Source organism: Euprymna scolopes, chromosome 26 (assembly GCF_053919585.1).
Source record: "Euprymna scolopes isolate OS-2025 chromosome 26, ASM5391958v1, whole genome shotgun sequence".
In the NCBI taxonomy this organism is placed as follows: domain Eukaryota; kingdom Metazoa; phylum Mollusca; class Cephalopoda; order Sepiida; family Sepiolidae; genus Euprymna; species Euprymna scolopes.
Window position 1 is genome coordinate 66,296,763 of NC_136507.1, and position 22,744 is coordinate 66,319,506.

Consider the following 22,744-nt stretch of genomic DNA (forward strand, 5'->3'; position numbering starts at 1 on the left):
ATTTTTTTTTATTTCATTTATTTTTTTATTTTTATTTCATTTATTTTTTTTTATTTCATTTATTTTTTATTTTTATTTCATTTATTTTTATTTCATTTATTTTTATTTCATTTATTTTTTTATTTTTATTTCATTTATTTTTTTATTTTTATTTCATTTATTTTTTTATTTCATTTATTTTTTTATTTCATTTATTTTTTTATTTCATTTATTTTTTATTTCATTTATTTTTTTATTTCATTTATTTTTTTATTTCATTTATTTTTATTTCATTTATTTTTTTATTTTTATTTCATTTATTTTTTTATTTTTATTTCATTTATTTTTTTTATTTCATTTATTTTTTATTTTCGGAAAGGTTCTCTGTTCTGTATCGGTTGTCTCTTGCTTGAGTGTGTATGGTGTACGCACGTGTGCGTATGGTGTACGCACGTATGCGTGCGTGATTGCGTGTTACTGTGCAAAAACACAAAAAATGTTTAGTCACTTTTTTTTATGTGCGTAGCGAAGCGTAGCTGTTGTGAAAGAAAATGTGTTTTTTCTTCGTTTTGTTTGTATCCGGTTGAAATGTTTTCTTTTTCACCGTGAAACTGAGTAATATTTCTTACGAAATGCGTTCAAATGTTTTCAGCTTTTTTTTTTGTTTGTTTGTTTGTTTTTATGTGATGCGTGTCTTTGGCCACCTCTTGGCTCCTTAATTTTTTGTTTGACGAGGATGTTCTGTTTTTCTTGGGGGGGGGGGGGTCGCTGACTTTTCTATACTGTGTCGGGTTTTACGAAAAATGAAGGCTCGCCATTCAGAATGCTTGTATATCACGTTTGCGGTCACCATTTTAGGGTTTGTAATGCTTTTAGGGCACACCCTAATAAAATAAATAATTCGATACAAGCTTCTGAAATGACAAACGCAACAACTTCATAAAAGGTCACAGAAAATGTTTATTGAGGAGAATGTGGTATTTTCCTTGTAGAAAGCTGGACTCCGGCACCTGGTATTATCGCGGTAGTTATTCCAGTGTAATCGTCGATACCGTAGAGATAACACCGAGGTGGAGAGAGAGAGAGAGGGGAGAAAAGGAGGTCCGTTCGTTTGGTGTTTCTCTGCTTAAGAATGAGTTGTTCTTCTTCAAACCGGATGCTGGCCGATTTCCTTTGGGGATAGGAAGTATCAATGCGCCGTATCCCTGACTGGTCAAGATGTGGCCGAATAGCACAGGGGAGAGGCATTGATTCGAAGAAGAAAAAAGTCCCATTTGTTTCTGCTAAAATGGCATTAAGACAAAGGCGAATTTTAAAAGTTCGAATGATGTTATTGTGTTGATGTATATCTATGTGTGCAAGTGTTGATGTAGGGTACTAGGATATATAAATACCCCAATCCCGTTACAAAAGAATAATGAAACGAATGGGAATTGAAGGAAACAAAGACTCAAGTAATGGATAAGATAAACGTCGTTTATTTGCTGTTGAAAAAAATGAACATTTTAGTCATAACATGTCCGCGCGTATGTAACCAATGTCCGTTGCAGGACTGGTGTTGTAGCAAGAATAGGAAATGTGTTTTCATCTCAAGTTCGGGTCACTATTGTTTGTTCGCGCGTGGGAATTGAAGTGAGTGTTGTAGTGGAAATGAGAATCCAGCGTGTAGGCAAGGAAGAGGATATTAGAGTTGTCATCAGTTAGTAGTCAGCTACGCGAAGGTGTTCTTAGTGGCCAGTAGTAGATGGAGAGAGAAAGAGGGAGAATGTATACATACAGTCATTAGCTCGTGCCCCATACATAGTAGGAAGTGGGCGTGAGGTGCGCGTGCGCCGAAACGGCGGCGGCTTGTTCGCCCAACCTCTTTAGTTGAGAGTTGGTCCTAAAAAGAGGATTAGAACAACTTGTCTCCATGTTTTATACTCGCTTCTGCAGTGTCTTTTGCGCATGTGTATTTCCTTAGAAAGCGGAAGTGACGTCGTCCATGTGTGTGTTCGTGTTCGCGTGTGTGAGTCATGTGTATACGTAAGCGTGTGTGTATATATACGTGAATGTGAGTGTATGTACGCGAACGTGAATATGTGTACAGGTGTGGACGTGGGCGCGTATGTTTGTGTGCGCGTATGTATATGACAGCTTGAAATATGAATGTGTGTTTTGTGTGAGACTTGAAAAAGGCTCGTACATTGATTCAGCACGAGAGTCAAGAAGGTAATAAAGTTAAAATGTTCTGAAACGGAATATTACTTCTCACTGCTCTGGTATTTCCATGTGGAGAAGTTTGATGAATGATGCGTGCAAAGGTGGTTGTTTAACGTTGGGGAAAAAAACCTGACGGAGTCGATGATTACACCATGCTGGTAGTGGTTGGTTGACTGACTGTGATTCTAGGCTCGATTGACGGGTTTTAGGGCATTTGCCCCATTTTTATAGTGGACAGACCGGCTCCCAGAGAACTGTTAGGGAAAATATTTTAAAATTCTCTTTCCTTGAAATGCAATTAACTGAAAACGCAACGTCCCTGTGACATCAGGTGCTTACAGCTACGTCGGCACACGGCGCACAGAGGAAGAGTTTTAGTTTTTACGATCACGGAAAATTGCGTGCGTGTATGCAGCAACTGTGCGCGCCACTGAAACGTTGCTTGTACAATCACTTAATATTTGTAGCGAGTCGCTACAACATTTTACAAAACTTGGAGAAATTCATAAATTTGCTGCTTGATTCTACAATCATTCTTGATGTTTGTAAGGAGAGAAACAAATAACCAGCAAATAGAGATCAAGTTTAATTTTTTTTTTAACCAAAAATAGTATTTTATTGTAGTTTTTTATACACATCAAGAAAGTCATAAAAAGGGGTAACACGATGTTATTAATATAGAAAAATGATAGAGAAGAGATGAAAAAAAATACTTACGCCTGTTAAATTTTGAATTATCTCCCTTATATTATTTGAGTCATTATTTAAAATTGTTGCCATCGTAACAATCCCTATTTTTCTCTTTGTCCGGATCAAAGTACCGCAGAGCAGACATTTTTTTTTTCAAGCTCAAATGTCGATTCCATATTAACAGTAAGGGCCATGCGAAGCTGATCCCAGTTGCTTTTCTTTGTGAAATCAATTGGATCATTGGATTGAAGCAAGTCGGGAATTTCACAACTTTCGCGGATAATAGGGATGACCACTTTGTCTTTTGCTTTGCTTTTAATCATCGATAAAATACAAACATCACTGAATAATTTTATCCATTTGTTTTGACAATTATTTGGTGTCAGGATTATCAGAAGTTTACGACTTTTATCGATCGCTTTCGACATACTATCTAGTTTTCTATCTCCGGGTTGGAAATCACGACTTGGAAAGCAACCTTTAAAAAAATAAAAAAAAAAAAAAAAAAAAAAAATCATCAATTCAGTAATCAAAGCTGAGTTAAATAAGCTATACACTGAGGGCCAAACACACCGGTCGATGCTGATTTGAAAAATGTTTGAAATAAAAAGAGGATCAGCATTTATAATTTTCAGGTTTCATTATTTTCATTGTTGTTAGAATAATGTTTCCACATTTTCACAAAAGGGAAAGTGCTAAGACAATTATTTTCATCAGACAGTCATGCTAAAGTTTGAAATAGCATTTTTGTTAATCAAGCTAAAAAAAAAAAAAAAATTTAATAAAAAATAAGAATCATTATATGCTTAGAGCCAGAAAACCCCAGGGATGCTGATTTGAAAAACGTTTTATAATTTTCAGACTGGTTTCTTTTTTCTTTATTTTTAATTTTTTTTTAACAAAAGGGAGAGTGCCAAGACAATAATAATCATTTTCATCAGACCCATGCTAAAGTTTGAAATAGCACTTTTTTTAGTCAAGCAAGCTAAGTTTGAAAAAGCATTTTCGTGAATAAGCCTTACATAAGTTTGAGATAGCTTTTTCGTTTGTTAGTCATTCTAAAGTTTGAAATAGAACTTTCGTGAGTAAGTCTTGCTTAAGTTTGAAATAGCATTTTCATGAGTTAGGCATGCTAAATTTTGAAATAACAAAATGTTAGTCAGTGATGCTAACGCTTCAAATAGGATTTTCATGAGGAAGTTATTCTAAAGTCTTAAATAGCATTTTTTTTTAATCTATGATGTTAAGTTTTGAAGTAGAATTTTCATGAATCGGTCATGATAAAGTTATTAGTCTTTTACCTAACTAAAAAAAGAGTCTTCTCTAAAAATAAAAGAGTCTTCTCTGAAAATAAAAGAAGAGTTTTCGCTGAAAAAAAAAGAAGAGTCTTCTCTGAAATAAGTTTTCAGTTTTCGCTGAAAAAAAAAGAAGAGTCTTCTCTGAAAATAAAAAAGTCTTCTCTGCAAGAAAAAGAAGAGTTTTCGCTGAAAAAAAAAGAAGAGTCTTCTCTGAAAAAAAAAAAAAGAGTCTTCTCTGAAAAAATAAAAAGAGTCTTCTCTGGAAGAAAAAGAAGAGTTTTCGCTGAAAAAAAAAAAGAAGAGTCTTTTCTGAAAAAAAAGAGTCTTCTCTGAAAAAAAAAGAGTCTTCTCTAACAAAAAAAAAGTCTTCTATGGAAGAAAAAGAGTTTTCACTGAAAAAAAAGAGTCTTCTCTGAAAAAAAAAGAGTCTTCTCTGAAAAAAAAAAGAAGAGTCTTCTCTGAAAAAAAAAATAAAGAGTCTCTTCTGAAAAAAAAAACACGAGTTTCGAATAATATTTCAAGCTTGAAATGCACAAATGGATGCATCTTAAGAAAGTATTATCAGGTACATCCAAGCATTTCTATAGTAGGCTCTGTCTGTCAACAAACCTCTCGATCTGTCTAAATAATATAAATTTTCTGTTTCTTTTTAGTATAAACAGAAAACACTCACCTCGAAAGTTGATTACATCATCACATTCTTCCAGCTGTGGCCGCAGCATAAAATTCACCCATTCCTTGTCCTTTTCTGAATGCAAGACAAAGAAATCGTACTTAAAACTCCCTGTGGTTTCCGACAACTGAATCTCTGCTGGTCCATTTATGTCAGATTCTTGATTGTTTCCTTCTTGAAGCTTCATTTTAAATCGTTCTCTCATGTCGTCACACACACTAAACCCTGACTGCAGTATTTCGTTGACAATGTCTTCACAACCTCTTGCATCCCACACGATCATGTTTTCAATTAAATTAGACAGCATTTCTGGAAAGTCTGTCTTCATGGTTTTGAGAGCATCTGTTACCCATTTGTCACACTTCCTTTGCTTTGCTTCTTTTAGCATGTAGCGGAATTCACTCAGCAAATTTCTATCTTTGCTCTCATCGTAAAAACACATAAAACTATTGCAAAGATGTAAAAAGCACTCAGAATAATTTTCACTCCATTTATTCAATTCTAGTGCCATTTTTATAGACTCGATAGATTTTCTATATTCACTTATAAACGGATAATACTTTCCGAGTAGGGAGTAGATCCTTGCGTCTTTATTTATGTCTCTTTTGTTCAATGTCTCGTGGAGAATTTCAAGAGCTTCGTAAATGAAATCTTTGTTCTGGCAATAAAACCTGATATCTGAATGTCTATTGGGCTTAGCTCTCTCAAAACAGATTTCGGCCATATTTAACAAACAGAATTCTGTACATCTCGATTGAAGACAACTTTCTGCATCCTCATAAGCCAGCCTCAAATATTCATCAATATTTTCCTTGTAACACTTTTTAGCTATCAGTTCTTTACTATACTCATAATATGCATCTCTACGACTTGCATAGGTAAACCAGTTGGTATCTTTATCCGGAAGCAGTTCGATAGATTTATTGTAGTTTCTAATTGCTTCCTGATATTGCTTCCGAGAAACACTCATTCGTCCATATCTTATCAAAATTGTAATGCCATTGGGCCAAAGCTCCCTTGCCTTGTCCACTAGAAAGTTCAGACTTTCTACATTCTTTTTTACACACTCCGACAAGTGATCCTGGTGAAGTAAATATTCTTGTGTTGTATACAGCTGGGCAAAAAAGATGCATGACTTGGCGAGATAAAATTTTAGAGGTTCTTCTAGATTTTCAATTGCGATAAGGTTATCAATCACGTACGAATGGCCTTCCAATGCCTTGATGAAATTTTCAGAGCGAGTATCAATGTTGTCGCCTTTCCTGTTTTTCCATGTATCCATTCTGCCACGGGCAATGGCGAGTTTATGTTTCCATGTCAAGATTTCTTCCTTGGAACAATTTAACTCATTCAGTTTTTCAATTCCTTTCTCAAATCTTTCGACCGCCTTTTCTTTTTCATTGATTTTTTTCTCGTGGGATGCCTCAGGAATTGTCTTCAGCACTTTGTATGCTTCAACAATCAAGGTGTTAGCTTTTATTACTTGTTCTGTTTGGCTATATTCCGTATTGAGGATTTTCCAGCTTTCCTTTAAGAAAGCTTTTGGTGTTTTGTTGTGGTTATCGTCACAATCATAGGTCAGAGCATTTGCCTGGCCCAAAATACTTCTCGCTTGACATAACGGATTATCTTTATAGGAATCAAGCTGCATTTTATATTTTCCAGCATCCTTCTCACGTCCCATTTCTTTGTAGACATAAATTAAATCAGCAAGAGAATTTAAATCATCTGGATAATCTACAATTAACTGCTCCAACATTAAACGAGCTCTCTTTCGGCCTAAGTCCATGTGGAATCAAATGAAGGCAACCAAATTGCGAATTGCTGGTTTTATATAGATGGGTGCAATTCCAAGGTCATACATCAACTTCTTCCTGGTAATGTTCAAATAATGGCTGCTAAGTTTCTTTTCAATATTTAAGCCAATATTAAACAATCCAGGCTTGAAAGTCCCTTTTGAGGCCATCATGCTGGAAGAAGAAAAAAAATGAAATTTTGTTCTGGATGTTTGATAGACAATTAACTTAATTTTTTAACTATTACACATCTTGGATTATTATTTGATACTTCGACAATAAAGAGAAACACTCAGTAACTAAAAAGAGAATGAGATGTTTGCATTTATTGACTGTCCATTTGCCAGATGGGGAAAAAAAGGCTTCTCTTAAAAATTATGGACCTTTATAGTTGGGTCTGATTTGTATATGTTAAGAACTAAACTAGCATTTGTGGAACCCAACCTAGAAAAAAAAATGACTAGTGGAAAGCAGTGAGTTTATTTGCAGGACAGAAAGTGATGCTGCTGGAAAGTGGAATTGTAATGTTTTTTCCTTATCATTGAACAAGGCACCTCAAACACAATCTTAAAATGCTTACACATGTTTAATAAAATAAAAACTAAATATCATTAATTGTAAGCCATCTGAGACACTACTATGACAAGATTAATGTGATTAGTAAATAAATAATAACTTAATTTACGATAAACAACCATAGACATAATAATGACTAGGTTAATACTGATTGTTGAATTAACTACTAATTTTATTATCTGTAAGCCAGCATGGAGTCAATCATAGCAAGATTAATCATGATCGTTTATTTAACAATTAGTTAAATTAACTATTAAAAATCTTGAACAGGATCACGATTAGATTGTTTAATAAACAATTAAGTTAATTAACTGTACGTCATTTTAGACACAATCATGACAAACTCAATATTGATTGTTTAATAAACAATTAATTTAATTAACTGTACGTCATTTTGAAAATATAAATGACAAGTGTAGCAGCCGTTTCAATAGGCAGAAGCTACTTCTCATAACTTCGAGATTTGAAATCTATTTCCTTCTGGCTTATCCAATCACAAGCCAGCTCCCTATCACGTGACCAAATATCTAAAAGGCGAAATCATGAACCTGTAACCCTTTTTCTCTGTACTCAGCCCAGAAGCATACATCGCCTGAAATCTGAAAACTCCATTTATCGACTACAAAATTTCGTCCCAATAGTGTAGAAGCGCCAATATATATATATATATATATTTTTAATAAGTGTAAGTCTAAATATGCACCGAATTAGAATTTCTGGTGCTTTTACACTATTCGGACGAGATTTTGTAGTCGATAAATGATAATAAATTACAATGTTAGCTTCCAAATTATGCAGTTGATATTGTTAGAACTGCTCGCCTGTGGAACTCTATTCCGTTTGCCTGCTTTCCAGCTGACTACAATCTGATTGTCTTCAAGTCCAACGTGAACAAGTTCTTATTGAACTGTCCCCCTAAGTAATCCAAGTTAAAAAATTCCCACTAATGTTTACTACGCTAAAATCACAATGACTAATATATACCTATTAAGCCTTATCCTCGAGTGGCCTCTGGGCCTTGATAAGCGGTGCCTCTCCATGTAAAAAAAAAAGAAAAAAAAGCCATCTCGGACACAATAATGACAAAGTTAATGTTAATTGCCTAAAAAAAAACTAATTTAATTTAATTAAGTGTAATTCATTTTCGATACAATCATGACAAGGTTATTTGTTTAATAAACAATATAATTTACTATAAGTCGAGAGGCGGGGCATTCAGTTAATATTGATTGTTTAATAAACAATTAACTTAATTAATTATAAGACATAAGGGACACACAAAAAAATAAATAAACAAAAATGGTGACCGCAGACAATGGAAAATTTTAAATTTAGAGGGTTTGTTTGTTAGCACCCCTAATAAAATAATTGTTGAACACAAAAGCACGGAACAAATAAAAAAAAACCTTTTAACAAAACAATAGAAGGATTTATTTGGACAGCCAAAAGTTGAAAGTTGGACTGTGTCTGGATTGAGAAAGAAGGAACAGAAGATACTTTGGGGTCTGTCGGTCAGTGTAGTACCAGGTTGGCAGCAGTTATTTTTGGTGAAAATCATTGATGCTGGAATGTTGCGTGGACAGTGATGAGAGAGAAAGAAAGATATTTGGCTTCTCTGCTCGTCGGGTTCTCTCTGCTCGCTGCTGACTGTGTTTTCTAAAAGAGGTTAAAGAAATTCCTTAGGAGACAGATGAATCAATGCATCCTGTCAGCTGATTGGTCAGTGTGTGACCGAATCACTCAGTGAGGGGCGGGGCATTGATTCACAAGAGAAAATAGATCGTTTGTCACTGCTACAGGGTAATAAATATTTATTTTTTAATGTGAGGTACTAAACCTTGGGGAATGGCAAGTTATTCCCTACATTAAAAACAGACGTTGATCTTTCCTGCCCTCGATCAATGAAAACGGAAATCCTTCTCGATCGAGGCAATTTTCATGCATAATAAAAATCACATCTTAAACACAAGAGTTTTACTTAGAAAACTCTTTTTTGTGTGTCTTTTTTAAATATCTTTCCTGCCTTCTGAGAAATTCTTCCCGACTGAGACTATTTCAATTTTTGTTCCAATCCAGAGTGCCTCATTTTGGGAGGAACAAGATTTGTCTACATTAAAAAGCCATCATTTTTAAATTAAAAAAAATAAATAAAATAAGATAAAAACGTTGTCCTCTCCACTGGGGCAGGTACGGGAATCCAATTCCTTAAGAGGCACTTCCAGATTGCTACGAAAATTAAAATTACTTCAGTCGAGAAAGATTTCTCTGTCACTGATCCAGGAGAGGAAACATCGTGTACTATCACAACAAATACTATACTTTATTCCTATCTGTTATAGTACTGCAGATACTGTTTGCCTTGGATTGCTTGGGACTGGATGCAACCTTACCGACCTAGCATTACAGGCCCGCCTTGTGTGGCACGGGCGACAAGATCGCGAGCCCGAAACAATCGAGCACGCGTTTTTTAGTTGCAGCCGGATACAGCCCCTATTAAAGTATGTCGAGGGGGTAACAGCTCGCATCGATGCCGAGTGTCTGCTCGATCTCGACGTAGGAACTTTTGTGTACAACATGGAGCCGCCGTTCCCCAGGGAGGAAAGTTTGGTTTTCCTGGCGATCCTAGCAGTAGCGCGCATGACCATTTGGATCGCGCGCCTCAAGTTGGTCCACGAAGGGACATCTGTTCCTGATCGGGATCTGATCGTTTACTTTAAACATTTGCTTAAAGTAAAGATCAGATGCGATTGGAAGAGGTTGCCTAGAGTGGAATTTGACAAGAGGTGGGTGCACAGCACTAGTTTGTGCATCCGTCGAGGAGCCAAGTTTCAATACGTGTTCCCTCCTTAGGCATGGCATGGGCGGTGCTGGGTCCTACGGAACCCATCCCACCTAGGTTAGCATTATAAGTTCAGTAAAGTAACTCTTGACTGGTGGTACAAATGAGATCCTGTTCCTGATTTTATTTTTTGTATTAGAGAACCTCTGAGTCTGCCCAACCCCCCTGCTCCTCATCTTTATTTTCTGATGCCCCCGGTCATCCTCCTACTCAGAGGTCACCTTCCTACCCCCTCCATCCGTTGCTTTATTTTCTCCCACCTCCATTAAGGCCACTTCCCCAAACCCCATTAGGGATGCTCTGCTTGTTTTCGGTTCCCCGGAAAACAGTGGGGGATCTAGCCACATAGAATAGTACAGGGGGGGTCTTACTAACAATACATTAGTAGTTTTTTCCTTATTTTTGAAATGAACATTTTCATTAGTTTTTTCCCACTCCACGAACATTTTATGCCAATTAATTCAAGAACTCTTTCTAATGAAATCGAACTTTATTTTCTCACACATACACACACACACACAAAAAAAAAAAAAAAAAAAAAAAAATGCACACACAACACACAGAAATGAATATACAAATTGTACATAGTTAAATTTTACATTGAACGCTGGGGTTATTAGTTAGATTAGGATCCACACAGTGATTGAGGTATTTTGGTAAATGTTGCCAGTCAAGAGTAAGACTTCAAAGTCTCATCTGTTACATAGTCAAAAAGACCCTGTACCCTCCCCCTCCCAATTTCTTGTAGGGCCTTGTGCCTAATTTTGTTGAATTGAATTTTTTGTACGTTTTTTATGTTCAATTTTTTCTTTCTCAATAAAATATATAAACAAGATCAAAGTGTAGTATCTGTTCCGGCAGATGCTGCACTTAAGATGGTTTGTACCAGTCAATGGAGGGGAAACCCTCTGTACTGGGACAATTATTATTTTTGGTAACCAGAGTGACCACTTTTAGGGGAGCTGGTTTTTACCTCACATTAAAAACGGCCTTGTGCCTAATTTGCTCAGTGGGGGAGCAAATAAATACCATCTGTTCCGGCAGATATTGCAAGCTATGACTAGCAAAGACCAGCTATGACTAGCAAAGACCAGATGTGGGGGCAACCCCACATGCCTGACCTTTAACCAGCTCCCATTTCCCACCTCTCGGGAGCTGGTCCCCTTTTTCCATTCCCCCTCCCTTCACTCCTCACATTAAAAATCGGCCTTGTGCCTAATTTGCTCGGTGGGGGAGCAAATAAATACCATCTGTTCCGGCAGATACTGCAAGCAAAGACCATATGTGGGGGCGACCCCACATATAAGACCTTGGTCAATGTAGGGGCAACCCTTCATACCAATTGTCACTATCCAGCTCCCCTACTCCCCGGGGAGTTGGTCCCCATTTCCCCTTCACTCCTCACATTAAAAATCGGCCTTGTGCCTAATTTGCTCGGTGGGGGAGCAAATAAATACCATCTGTTCCGGCAGATCCTGCAAGCGATGACTAGCAAAGACCAGATGTGGAGGCAACCCCACATGCCTGACCTTTAACCAGCTCCCATTTCACACCTCTCGGGAGCTGGTCCCCTTTTTCCCTTCCCCCTCCCTTCACTCCTCACATTAAAAATCGGCCTTGTGCCTAATTTGCTCGGTGGGGGAGCAAATAAATACCATCTGTTCCGGCAGATACTGCAAGCAAAGACCCTATGTGGGGGCGACCCCACAGATAAGACCTTGGTCAATGTAGGGGCAACCCTTCATACCAATTATCACTATCCAGCTCCCCTACTCCCCGGGGAGTTGGTCCCCATTTCCCCTTCATTCCTCACTTTAAAAATCGGCCTTGTGCCTAATTTGCTCGGTGGGGGAGCAAATAAATATCATCTGTTCCGACAGATACTGCAAGCAAAGACCATGTGGGGGAAACCCCACATATAAGACCTTGGTCAATATAGGGGCAACCCTTCACACCAATTGTCACCATCCAGCTCCCCTACTCCCCGGGGAGTTGGTCCCCATTTCTCCTTCACTCCTCACTTTAAAAATCGGCCTTGTGTCTAATTTGCTCAGTGGGGGAGCAAATAAATACCTCAAAGTGTAGTATCTGTTCCGACAGCTGCTGCAAGCAAAGACCAGATGTGGGGACAACTCCACATACTTGACCTTTAACCAGCTCTCATTTCCTACCTCTCGGGAGCTGGTCCCCTTTTTCCCTTCCCTCGCCCTTCACTCCTCACATTAAAAATTGGCCTTGTGCCAAATTTGCTCGGTGGGGGAGCAAATAAATACCTACTGCAATCAAAGACCATATGTGGGGGTAACCCCACATATCAGACCTTGGTCAATGTAGGAATCACCCTACAGACCAACAGTTACTATCCAGCTCCCATTTCCCACCTCTAGGGAGCTGGTCCCCTTTTCCCTCCCCCTTCCCTCTCTCTCCACATTAAAAAACGGCCTTGTGCCTAATTTCTCAGTGGGGAAGCAAATAAATCAACACTTACCGACCTAGCATGCTCTCCTGAATAAAGTTGCTATCATGCTCGTTCTATCATTCAACTCTGGCTTCTTAAAATACCAACAACTATCACTTCATGATCATAGCGGTGAGTCCTCATGGCCCAAACAACTGAAACTTGACTTGTATTCAACAGCAAGAAGTGTTTCATAAAGCAGCTCGGTATATCTTTCTTTCTTTTTTTTTTTTTTTTTTTTTGAAACATATACACCTCTACTAAAATTAAACCATACTCAAATAAGGTGCATAGCATCAAGCAAATATTAAACCCACAAAACAAAGGGGAACTGCAACGTTTTCTAGGTATGCTAACTTACCTCTCCTTATATACTCCAAACTTCTCTGAAAAGTCTCACCCATTGTGTAACGTAGTCATTACATGCCAACACTCTGGACCCACACGTTGTATGCGTCTGCATACAACGTGTGGGTCCAGAGTGTTGGCATGTAATGAGAATGCAGTGGGTCCAGAGTGTTGGCATGTAATGAGAATGCAGTGGGTCCAGAGTGTTGGCATGTAATGAGAATGCAGTGGGTCCAGAGTGTTGGCATGTAATGAGAATGCAGTGGGTCCAGAGTGTTGGCATGTAATGAGAATGCAGTGGGTCCAGAGTGTTGGCATGTAATGAGAATGCAGTGGGTCCAGAGTGTTGGCATGTAATGAGAATGCAGAGGGTCCAGAGTGTTGGCATGTAATGAGAATGCAGTGGGTCCAGAGTGTTGGCATGTAATGAGAATGCAGTGGGTCCAGAGTGTTGGCATGTAATGAGAATGCAGTGGGTCCAGAGTGTTGGCATGTAATGAGAATGCAGTGGGTCCAGAGTGTTGGCATGTAATGAGAAAAACGTGACCAGAAAAGGACAGAAATAGACATGTTAAGCAACAGAAAAAGACGTGTCCTAAACATGGCCGGACAAAAGACAGAGAACCACATGTTTGACACGGCAGTCTTGTTAAGCATATGGGAGTAAGAGAAGACTTTTGAACAAGAAACAGGGCGTTATTATGGGAGTACCTGTAAATAAATGCCTGTTGTTTCAACTGGAAAAAAAAGTGAGCCGAATTCTTTCCTTGCCTTTGTTTCCTTGCGACTAGACAGTTGATTTTGTTTTATTTCTTCAATCTGCTGTGGTCCTTAAACTCTTAAGTGAACATACATAATCAAACAATGCCACAGCTCACACAAAACATAAAAGCCACAAAACCGGAAGTTCAAGATTCGAGTTTTGCCCTTCTTTGGGCTCATCAGTTGAACATATTCAAAATCAGGATTTTAAATGTAATCCTGAGTTCGGATATATTCAACTGATAAAAAAAAAAAATAAATAAAATAAAAAAACAAAAACATTTTACACACAAAAAAAAAAAAATATTGGATATTTTTTTTCCAGTAACCAACAAAACAAAACAGAGGTGAAAAAATAAATATGCAACAAATACCTGAGGCACGATAAGTTACCTTTCTACGTACGTCGATAACCTACCTGTTTTAACTAATTTCAAAGGCTTTATTTATTTTGGAGCAAAAATAGTGTCAAGTATGTTGGGTCAGAACGAAAACAAATGACATTTGTATCATAGCCATTTGAATCCTCTATAATCGTTCATAAATCGAAAATTAACAAAATATTGGTAGAAAACCACGCAATAAATATCACCAATTGTGTGAAAACTTAATGCCTTATTAGTATTTTATTTAATTTTCGATTTTTTTATGATTATTGAGAGTCTAAATGACTGTAACGCAATTGCCATTTTCGACTGATTGGTTACAGTTATTAGCAGTATTTTAGTTTAATTTTCGATTTCTGAATGATTAAATCGCAGTTCACATTCAATAAAATCCAATGCCATCTTTAATTCAACTTAAAAGGCTCCGTATTCAAGGGTTAAAAATGTAAATTAAAATGCTTTTAAATAATTTCAACGCAAAGAGATTGGACAGATAAGTAAAAAAGTAACTTTTATTGTCTTTGGTAACAGTTGTTCATTAACGATTACCCCTTTCGATCCCTTTTTTTTTTGTTCTTCTGTTATCAATTCTAGACAATCTTTCACGAGAAACACTCGTCTGGCTGAAACTACTGTCAATAATTTTCCCCACTCTTTATCTGTGCCTAAATCAAAATGTAGATTCCATGAGCAAAGCTTCTTTCTTAGAACTGCACGCCAGTGGAACTCTCTGCCACTTGCCTGTTTCCCACCTGACTACAACTTGGACGTCTTCAAGTCCAACATAAACAAACTCCTGACAAACCGCTCCCTTAAGTAAGACATTCTATCAAAACCCCCAATACTAATGATTACTACAATACTATCTCATTGATTACTGTACACGCAATAACCCTTATTCCTGAGCGGCCTTCGGCCTTGATAAGTGGTGATCCCCATGTAAAAAAAAAAAAAAATCTATAAAAGTGAACGTGTCTGTTTGTCTGTGTGTCTGTGTACATTTCCCTATACAATAACTGTCAATTTTTAGTCTACAGACTTGAAATTTGATAACAGGGTACTGAAATTTGGGAAAATCTTTGTAATCCGTTTTCGGCCAGAAATTTGGCTGTTAAGGGGTCAAAGTTCAACGATTTGACCTTTGAGAACTCTACCAAACTCCTCCGACAATTTTGGGTCTAAACACTTGAAATTTTAGATATAGGTTCCTTGGACATGGATCTAACTTAATAACTTGATTTGATCCCAAAACAATAAATGTTAAGAGGTCATAATAGGGGTCAAAGCTAAAAAAATTGACCGCTGTTTTTTTTGTTTTTTTTGCTCGACATACACCTCCAAACACCCGGGCAACACCGGGCTAAAATGCTTGTATATAGATAAAAACTGAGTAGAAAAGTAACTTTTTTTATTCGTTGATTTTTTTCCGCCTCTTGTTTCTTTATTGAAAATCCTAGACAGCCCCTAGCAAAGAATAAAATCTGGAAAAACACAAACAAAATCGCACCATGGGAATTTTATTTAGAAACAAATAAGACTTCTTTATCCGAGAAGCGAAGAATAAATCTAATTTGTTTAAACTGAAACATTAAATAATAAAAAGATGATTTGATTGTTTTGTTTTATGGCATATGAACCTTTTACGAGTTATTTAGTGCCAAATTCAGTAATCTTCTTCTATAATATAAACCTCACATGTTTGTTTAAATGTGTGTATGTATGTATGTATGTATGTATGTATGTATGTATTGTCAGGTCATGTCATATGTCACTGGTACCATGTAACCCAGTACTACCTGCCTCATGGTCGGGTCACCAGCAACTAAACTGGTATCCCCACCAGACTTGTTTGGTGAGGAGGGTGGCTAGTCTCCCTGAAGGATTAAAAACAAGACCTTTCAAAGGGCGAATGAATCCTTTTTCGGAGTCAACGGCCAACTAGCACCATGTGTGTTTGTGTGTATGTATGTGTGTGTTGGGGTGGAGAGGGCTCCTGTAAGCCGTGGTGAAGGCAACCTTTCTAGGAGAAGCAAATCTCTGATTTAAAAAAACCATAAAGCGGGAGACCAGTACCCGCATTAAGCTGGTCTGCAGTTTAACTTGTTGCTGGCTATCTTGCTCTTGCTTGTTGCTGGATCTCAACATTTTGAACCGAGAGAGACTTAGCTATCGTACAAAGCTAAGACTCTGTAACATCATCTGTGTATAGATACTCCCTCAGGGATTTGTCTATAAAAATGGTCCTGTGGCGAGAGAAGTCATTTTTGGGCTCATGGACTTTAAGTGTCGGAGAGAGTGGCACTCGTCTGACAAGACGTTGCAATCATCATGTATGTATGTATGTACGTATGTATGTCTCGCAAAAACTTTCGACAGATGTGACGGATTTTCATGAGAACCAGATCTACAGCAGATGTGCTAATGGTTATATCTCATAGGATTAGTGAATCTCTCGACAAAGGGCAATTGCTCTTGACATATCAAAAGCCTTCGATAAGGTATGGCATAAAGGCCTACTTCACAAGATTTCCAGCAACGGTATAACTGGAAATGTTTTCTCAATTATTAAATCATTTCTATCTGATAGGCTCATAGGAGTAGTGGTTGATGGATAGAAATCAGAGGCCTACAGTATTAATGCTGGAGTCCCTCAGGGGTCCATCCTGGGCCCAACTCTCTTCCTGATCTACATCAATGATCTACCAAAACACATACTTAAATTATTTGTTGACATCTATGCTGATGACACGACCATCTATGGCAACACATCAAAGGCCATAAATGACAAAGTTCTCTTTGATTCTCTCTCCTCTGATCTTAAGCACGTGGTACAGTGGGGAAAGAGGTGTCTGGTTACTTTTAATGCATCCAAAACCAAGCTTCTATCTTTACATCATCAACGCTCTGATCTCCATCTAGCATCAATTGAAATGGATGGCTCTCGTCTAGGAGAGGCTCCATGTTTTGATAAGCTTCTGAGATTGACCTTTACTCCTGACCTGAAATGGACACGTACATTAAGTCTGTTGCCAAGGTCGCTGGAAAAATGGTGGGATCCTTCTACCACTCCAGAAGATATCTCACTGCTGATGCAATTCTCTATCTATATAAAAGCCAAGTATGTCCAAGGATGGAGTACTGCTGCCACATCTGGGCAGGAGCTGCTAAAAAAAGGCCATTCTGCCTTTACAGAGTACAAAATAGACTTTGTGGCTTAGTGGGGGATGCCCTTTTCTCCTCCCTGCAACCTCTCTCCCACAGAAGAGATGTTGCGAGCCTGTCTTTGTTTTATTGCTACTTCCATGGCAAGTGCTCGTCTGAACTCCAATCTCTGGTCCTCCCTCACTAATGTTTCATGGAAAACACCCATCTAGCTGAAACCACAGTCAATAATTTTCCCCACTCTTTATCTGTGCCAAAATCAAAACGTAGATTCCATCAACAAAGCTTCTTTCTTAGAAGTGTACGCCTGTGGAACTCTCTTGCGTTTGCCTGTTTCCCACTTGACTACAACTTGGATGTCTTCAAGTCCAACATAAACAAATTCCTGATAAACCACCCCCGTAAGACATTTTATTATATCTCCATTACTAACGATTACTATGATATTGTCCCATTGATTACTGTACACACAATAACCCTTTTCCCCGAGTGGCTTCCGGGCCTTGATAAGTGGTGACTACCATGTAAAAAAAAAAAAAAAAAAAAAAAAAGATCGGTATCATTTTGAAGTTCGACCCTTCAGATGACAAATATCGAAAAATTGGCTAAAACATTAATTCCTTCACCCTCAACTGGGCACTTTTCTACAGGGAGGGGTTGCTTTCTCCGCTGATATTTTTGAAAGTCATCCCCTCTTTTCGATTATGGCCCCTTAATTTAAACCTACGTCACTTCCGGTTTGGCAATGGGCGCAACAGCTAATGCGTCACTTTTTTTTTTTGTTTTTTTTTTTTGTTTTTTTTTTTCACTTTCTTTTCCTCCTTGGTGGTACGGGTTCAAACCTGCCTGCCTACAACTTTTTTTTTTTTTTTTTGCACTTGCAATTTTTTTTTTTTTTTTTTTGTTCAACCAACACCCTCACTTACACTTACACTTTCTTTTCCGCCTTTAAGTCACGGGTTCGAGCCTGCTTGCCTACTACAACTTTTTTTTTTTTTTGCACATTTTTTTTTTTTTTTTTTGCTCCAGACACACCTACAAACACCCAGGCTAGTTTTAGATAAAAAAATTTATGCTTGAAGTTCTCTACATATTCAAATATTTATTCATGGAGTTTGGTTTGGATGTTTTGTTTTTGGCATATTAACCCTCTTTTGGTTATTTAATGCCGAAAAAGTTCTTTATACATTCAATTATTTGTTCATCTAATGTTTCCGAATTTTTTAGATGAGGATTTCTTATTTGTATTATTTGGATTCTTTGGACTACTGTTCTCATCTTGAGTGTAATTTTAACAATGTTTCGGTAAATGTAACCTCAAGATGAGAACAGTAGTCTGAAGAATCAAATAATACGAATAATTAATCCTCATCTCAAAAATTCAGAAACGCACTATGAGTAAATATTTTAATATATAAAGAAGTTGAAGCATTTAATAATCCGAAGAGGATTGATATGCTGTAAAACAAACGGATTTATTCATAGGTTTTTGTTTTGATGAGGAAAATTGTTGTTTTGCTTTTGACTTTGCAGGACATGATTGAGTTTTGGGTAAAACTCACGAAGAATGCGCTGTTTTACAGTTGTTGTAAAAATGGAACGGAAATTTAAATTTCGTTCTGTTTTAATCTTTTTTTTTTATTGTGCCCCCCCCCCCGCCAAACGAAAGAATAATATTCAACAATCGGACGAAAGTGTTTGTTTTTTTTATAAAAATAAAATTTTATTAACAAAAACAAAATAATTTAATTTTTTAACAAAAAAATCAATTTGGTATAACTTTTTGGTATTTTTTTTTTTTGTTTACATGTCCAACCGTTGCTACCGATAGTAAAGAAGGCCGATGCACATGATAGCGTGACGTCATTATCAGATCCACTTGTAAGTATATGGTCTGGGCTAACGGTCCGTTATCAGCAGCAATTTTGTCTAGTTTTCAGTTTGCTGTCTAACATGGTTTATTCTTGCATTGTTCCAAATTGCCGGGGAAAATATCCAAAAGGCCCAAAGTACATCTATTTTCTTTTCCTAAAGAGAAGGAGCAAGTCTCCATTTGGATATGTGCCATTAGAAGGGAAAATTTTATTTCAACCAAATATAGTAAAGTAATGTTATTAATAATTAAATGTGTATTTAATTTGAACTGTATTCAAGTACTTTCATAACGTTTGATAACATTGTTAATATAAATTAAAGAAACAATACTATTTATTGCTAATACAGCAAAGATTATGTTGATATTTTTAATTGTTTATTTTCTTATAAGGCCAATGTCTTTAATAATAAATAAAACCTTTCATTGAGTATTTCCAAATATTTTAAAGTTCTCTATTTTTTTCTAAAGTCGGTTTGAAAATTATTCACCACGCGGCTATTAAGAAAATTAACGGTGACTGAGCGTTACATATTAAAATTGATTGTTTCTTTTTAGAATTATAAACAAATAATTTTTACATGAGAATATTTGTCAAAAATATTTTTAATTTATTTACTTGCCTCCCCACGAGGGCACAGTTAGACACAAGGTGAGAAAATCTAGCTGTCCAGAAAGGGGCACTCTGGATAGGAACAAAAATAAAATAAAAATTGTCTCAGTCATGAAGGATTTCTCCTCCACTGACCGAGAACAGAATAATGAAGTGTAGCATCAGAACAGATACTACACTGTTATCCTGTGCCGAAGATAAGTGTTACCAAAGACAAAATAAGTTACTAATGTTCCAACTGTGGTTTAACTTACGTTTTTCTTTACTTCCAAATAAAAGTGGTTTAACTTACGTTTTTCTTTACTTCCAAATAAAAGTGGTATCAAGTATATTAGAATGAAAACAAATATTGTTTGTTTTCATTCTTACAATTATTTATCGTTTGTTTTCACTTTTAAAATTATTCATCGTTGGTGTTTAATATGTTTTTTAATTCTTTGTTTCCTAAATTCATAATTCAGTTTTATCAGTATTAAATTGTATATTGCTTTAAAATGACTTCATTTTACAAAAATTTATATTATCAATCCTCATCTGTAAAGTTCCAAAAAATAACATTCAACCTATGTGATTTTTCTCTAAATTAAACTAAAAAAAATATTTCTGCACTAGTAACTTTTATTGTTTGGTTGATTTCAATTTTTTGTATTTTATCATTTCTTTTCATTCTTAAAATTATTTATCGATAGTTTTCACTTTTAAAATTATTCATCGTTGGGTTTTTTAATTGTTTGTTTCCTAAATTCATAATTCAGCTTTATCAGTATTAAATTGTATATTACTTTAAAATGACTTCATTTTACATAGATAATATTTATATTTTATATTGAATAAAGTTAATCGAATTGTGTTCCTTTTTCTTTTTAAAAATGTCTTATTGCTCTTTTTCAAATGGCCCTCATATAGTACTGGCAGTCTGACAAATCTTACCTACATTGTCTGCAGGCATTTTTCAGTTAACAGGCCTTCTTCTTACTCTCCGTGAATGTGGTCCAACTCACCGTTCACATTTGAAATGTCGACTTTTAAAAGTTTTCGGTTATGCTTACAACGAAAAAACACCCCAACCTCCCCATGTTAAGAACGGTCTTCGGAAGAGACCCCCCCCGGGTTTGTATTACTGTACACATAGATTCGAAAAAGTTGTCAAAAAACAAATATATAACAAATAAATGTTATCAAAGGCAAGATAAGTTACTTTCCTACCAAACTGGATATATTTTTTGTGTTTTTATTCAATGTAACATATTTATTCAGCTCGAAAAACATGCAGTGTTTACCGATGTATTGGACAATTCAAAATGGCGGCCGACTCTCTCTTAAACACGGTAAGTTCGAGAAAAGGTGTTATAAATAATAAACTAGACAAAATACTATTTAAAAAAACACCGAATATATGTCAACCTATGTCACGGTAATATATATTGAGCGAATTTTTAACAGTATTTTGTCTAGTTTATTATTTATAACACCTTTTCCCGAACTTACCGTGTTTAAGAGAAAGTTGGCCGCCATTTTGAATTTCCCAATACATCGGTAAACATTGCATGTTTTTCGAGCTGATAAACATGTTACATTGAATAAAAACACGAAAATTATATCCAGTTTGGTAGAAAAGTAATTTATCTTGCCTTTGATAACATTTATTTGTTATATATTTGTTTTTTGACAACTTTTTCGAATCTATGTGTACAGTAATACAAACCCAAAAAGGGGTAATATCGAAAAAAAAAAAAAAAAAAAAAAAAAGGTTATATTGTACGTATCCGTTATGGAACGAAGTTCACCGAAAAAAAAATTTCACTTAATTTCATCAAGTTTTTTTTTTTTTTTTACAACGAAAAAACAATTTGTTATGATACCGAGTAAAAGGTTCGATTTTTAGGAAGAAAAGCTAGTAAAAAAGGGTGGAGGAAGTCTCGGCGCGTTACACAGAGTTATCTCCCCGTGGCGTGTTAAAAATTTCCATAATGGCTGACTTCAACGCGTTCTAATAAAAACGTGTTTTTCCGGTGTAAAAAAACAACAACAAAAAATACTCGATCAAATTAAATGACATTTTTTTTTTTTCGGAGTCCAAAACGGATACGTACAATATAACCTTTTTTTTTTTTTTTTTTTTTTTTTTTCGATATTTTCGTTTTTTAATGTTTTGATTAAACTGTAAAGTACCTAGTCGACTAAATAGCTTATTTAAATTGGAAGTAAAGAAAAAAAAATTATATCGGTATTGTTAATGTATAATCTACCCCCTTCCAAAAAAGTGGGGTCACGAATAAAAGAATTGAATCATACCTTTGTTATGTTCTATCAAAAAGTCAACAAGAAGGCAAATAATATGAAACTAACAAATCTCCAATTTAACTTTACAAATTTTTTTCACTTCCTTTTTTTTAAACGTTTTAATATTTTTGTGTCAGTTTGTTTCTTCCGCTATTTATAGCGGATAAACAGGTTTGCGATGGTGAAACAGTACAATTGGAAATTTTACTTAGAAATAAGTCAGACTTCCTTCTCGGAAAACAAAGTGGAACAATCCTACCCCGCCTGCATTCATGCATTTAATAATGGACTGTCCTAAATCATAAATAATCCGGATTCTTACTAACTTCATTTTTGTTCTTCACTTATTAGGTCCCAGGATATCTAGTATTTTTATTTTATTTATTTATTTATTTATTTTTTTACTATTGAGTTGAAAGTTTGTGTAATGACTAACACCACCCACCCTCCACCGCCCCCTAATGTAAACAGAATTTTTGTGAAATATTAAACGATTCTGGTTTAATGGTTAATGTCGGCACGTTATTTACGGAAAAACGGTTAATTAAACTATAGAAGCAGCAGTCACCTGTTAAAAAATATCCAAGTTCTATAATTGAATACCCACCTCAAAACAAAACAAAACAAAAAAAAACAAAACAAAACAAAAAAAACGAACAAAATACAAAAGTATATTTTTGTAAACCGCTCGTGTACGTTTACTGACGGCATTATTTAGCGTCCTAACTTATGAAAAAATGAACGAATCTCTTAGTAAAAAAAAAAAAAAAAAAAAAAAACAGCGCTGATTTTCGGGGGTGCTAAAA

The 22,744-nt window shown here is 36.0% G+C and overlaps 1 protein-coding gene across 1 annotated transcript; it reads right to left on the reverse strand.

Moving 5' to 3' along the window:
• Window positions 1-268: 268 nt before the first annotated feature.
• On the reverse strand, window positions 269-22,053 carry LOC145248131 (uncharacterized). Its single transcript, XM_080109946.1, has 3 exons — window positions 21,951-22,053; window positions 4,843-6,812; window positions 269-3,349 (listed from the first exon to the last, which is right to left on the reverse strand). The coding sequence occupies exons 2-3, from the start codon at window positions 6,629-6,631 to the stop codon at window positions 2,994-2,996; spliced, it is 2,145 nt and encodes a 714-aa protein (XP_079966072.1). The 5' UTR covers window positions 6,632-6,812; window positions 21,951-22,053; the 3' UTR covers window positions 269-2,993.
• Between the last annotated feature and the right edge of the window lie 691 nt (window positions 22,054-22,744).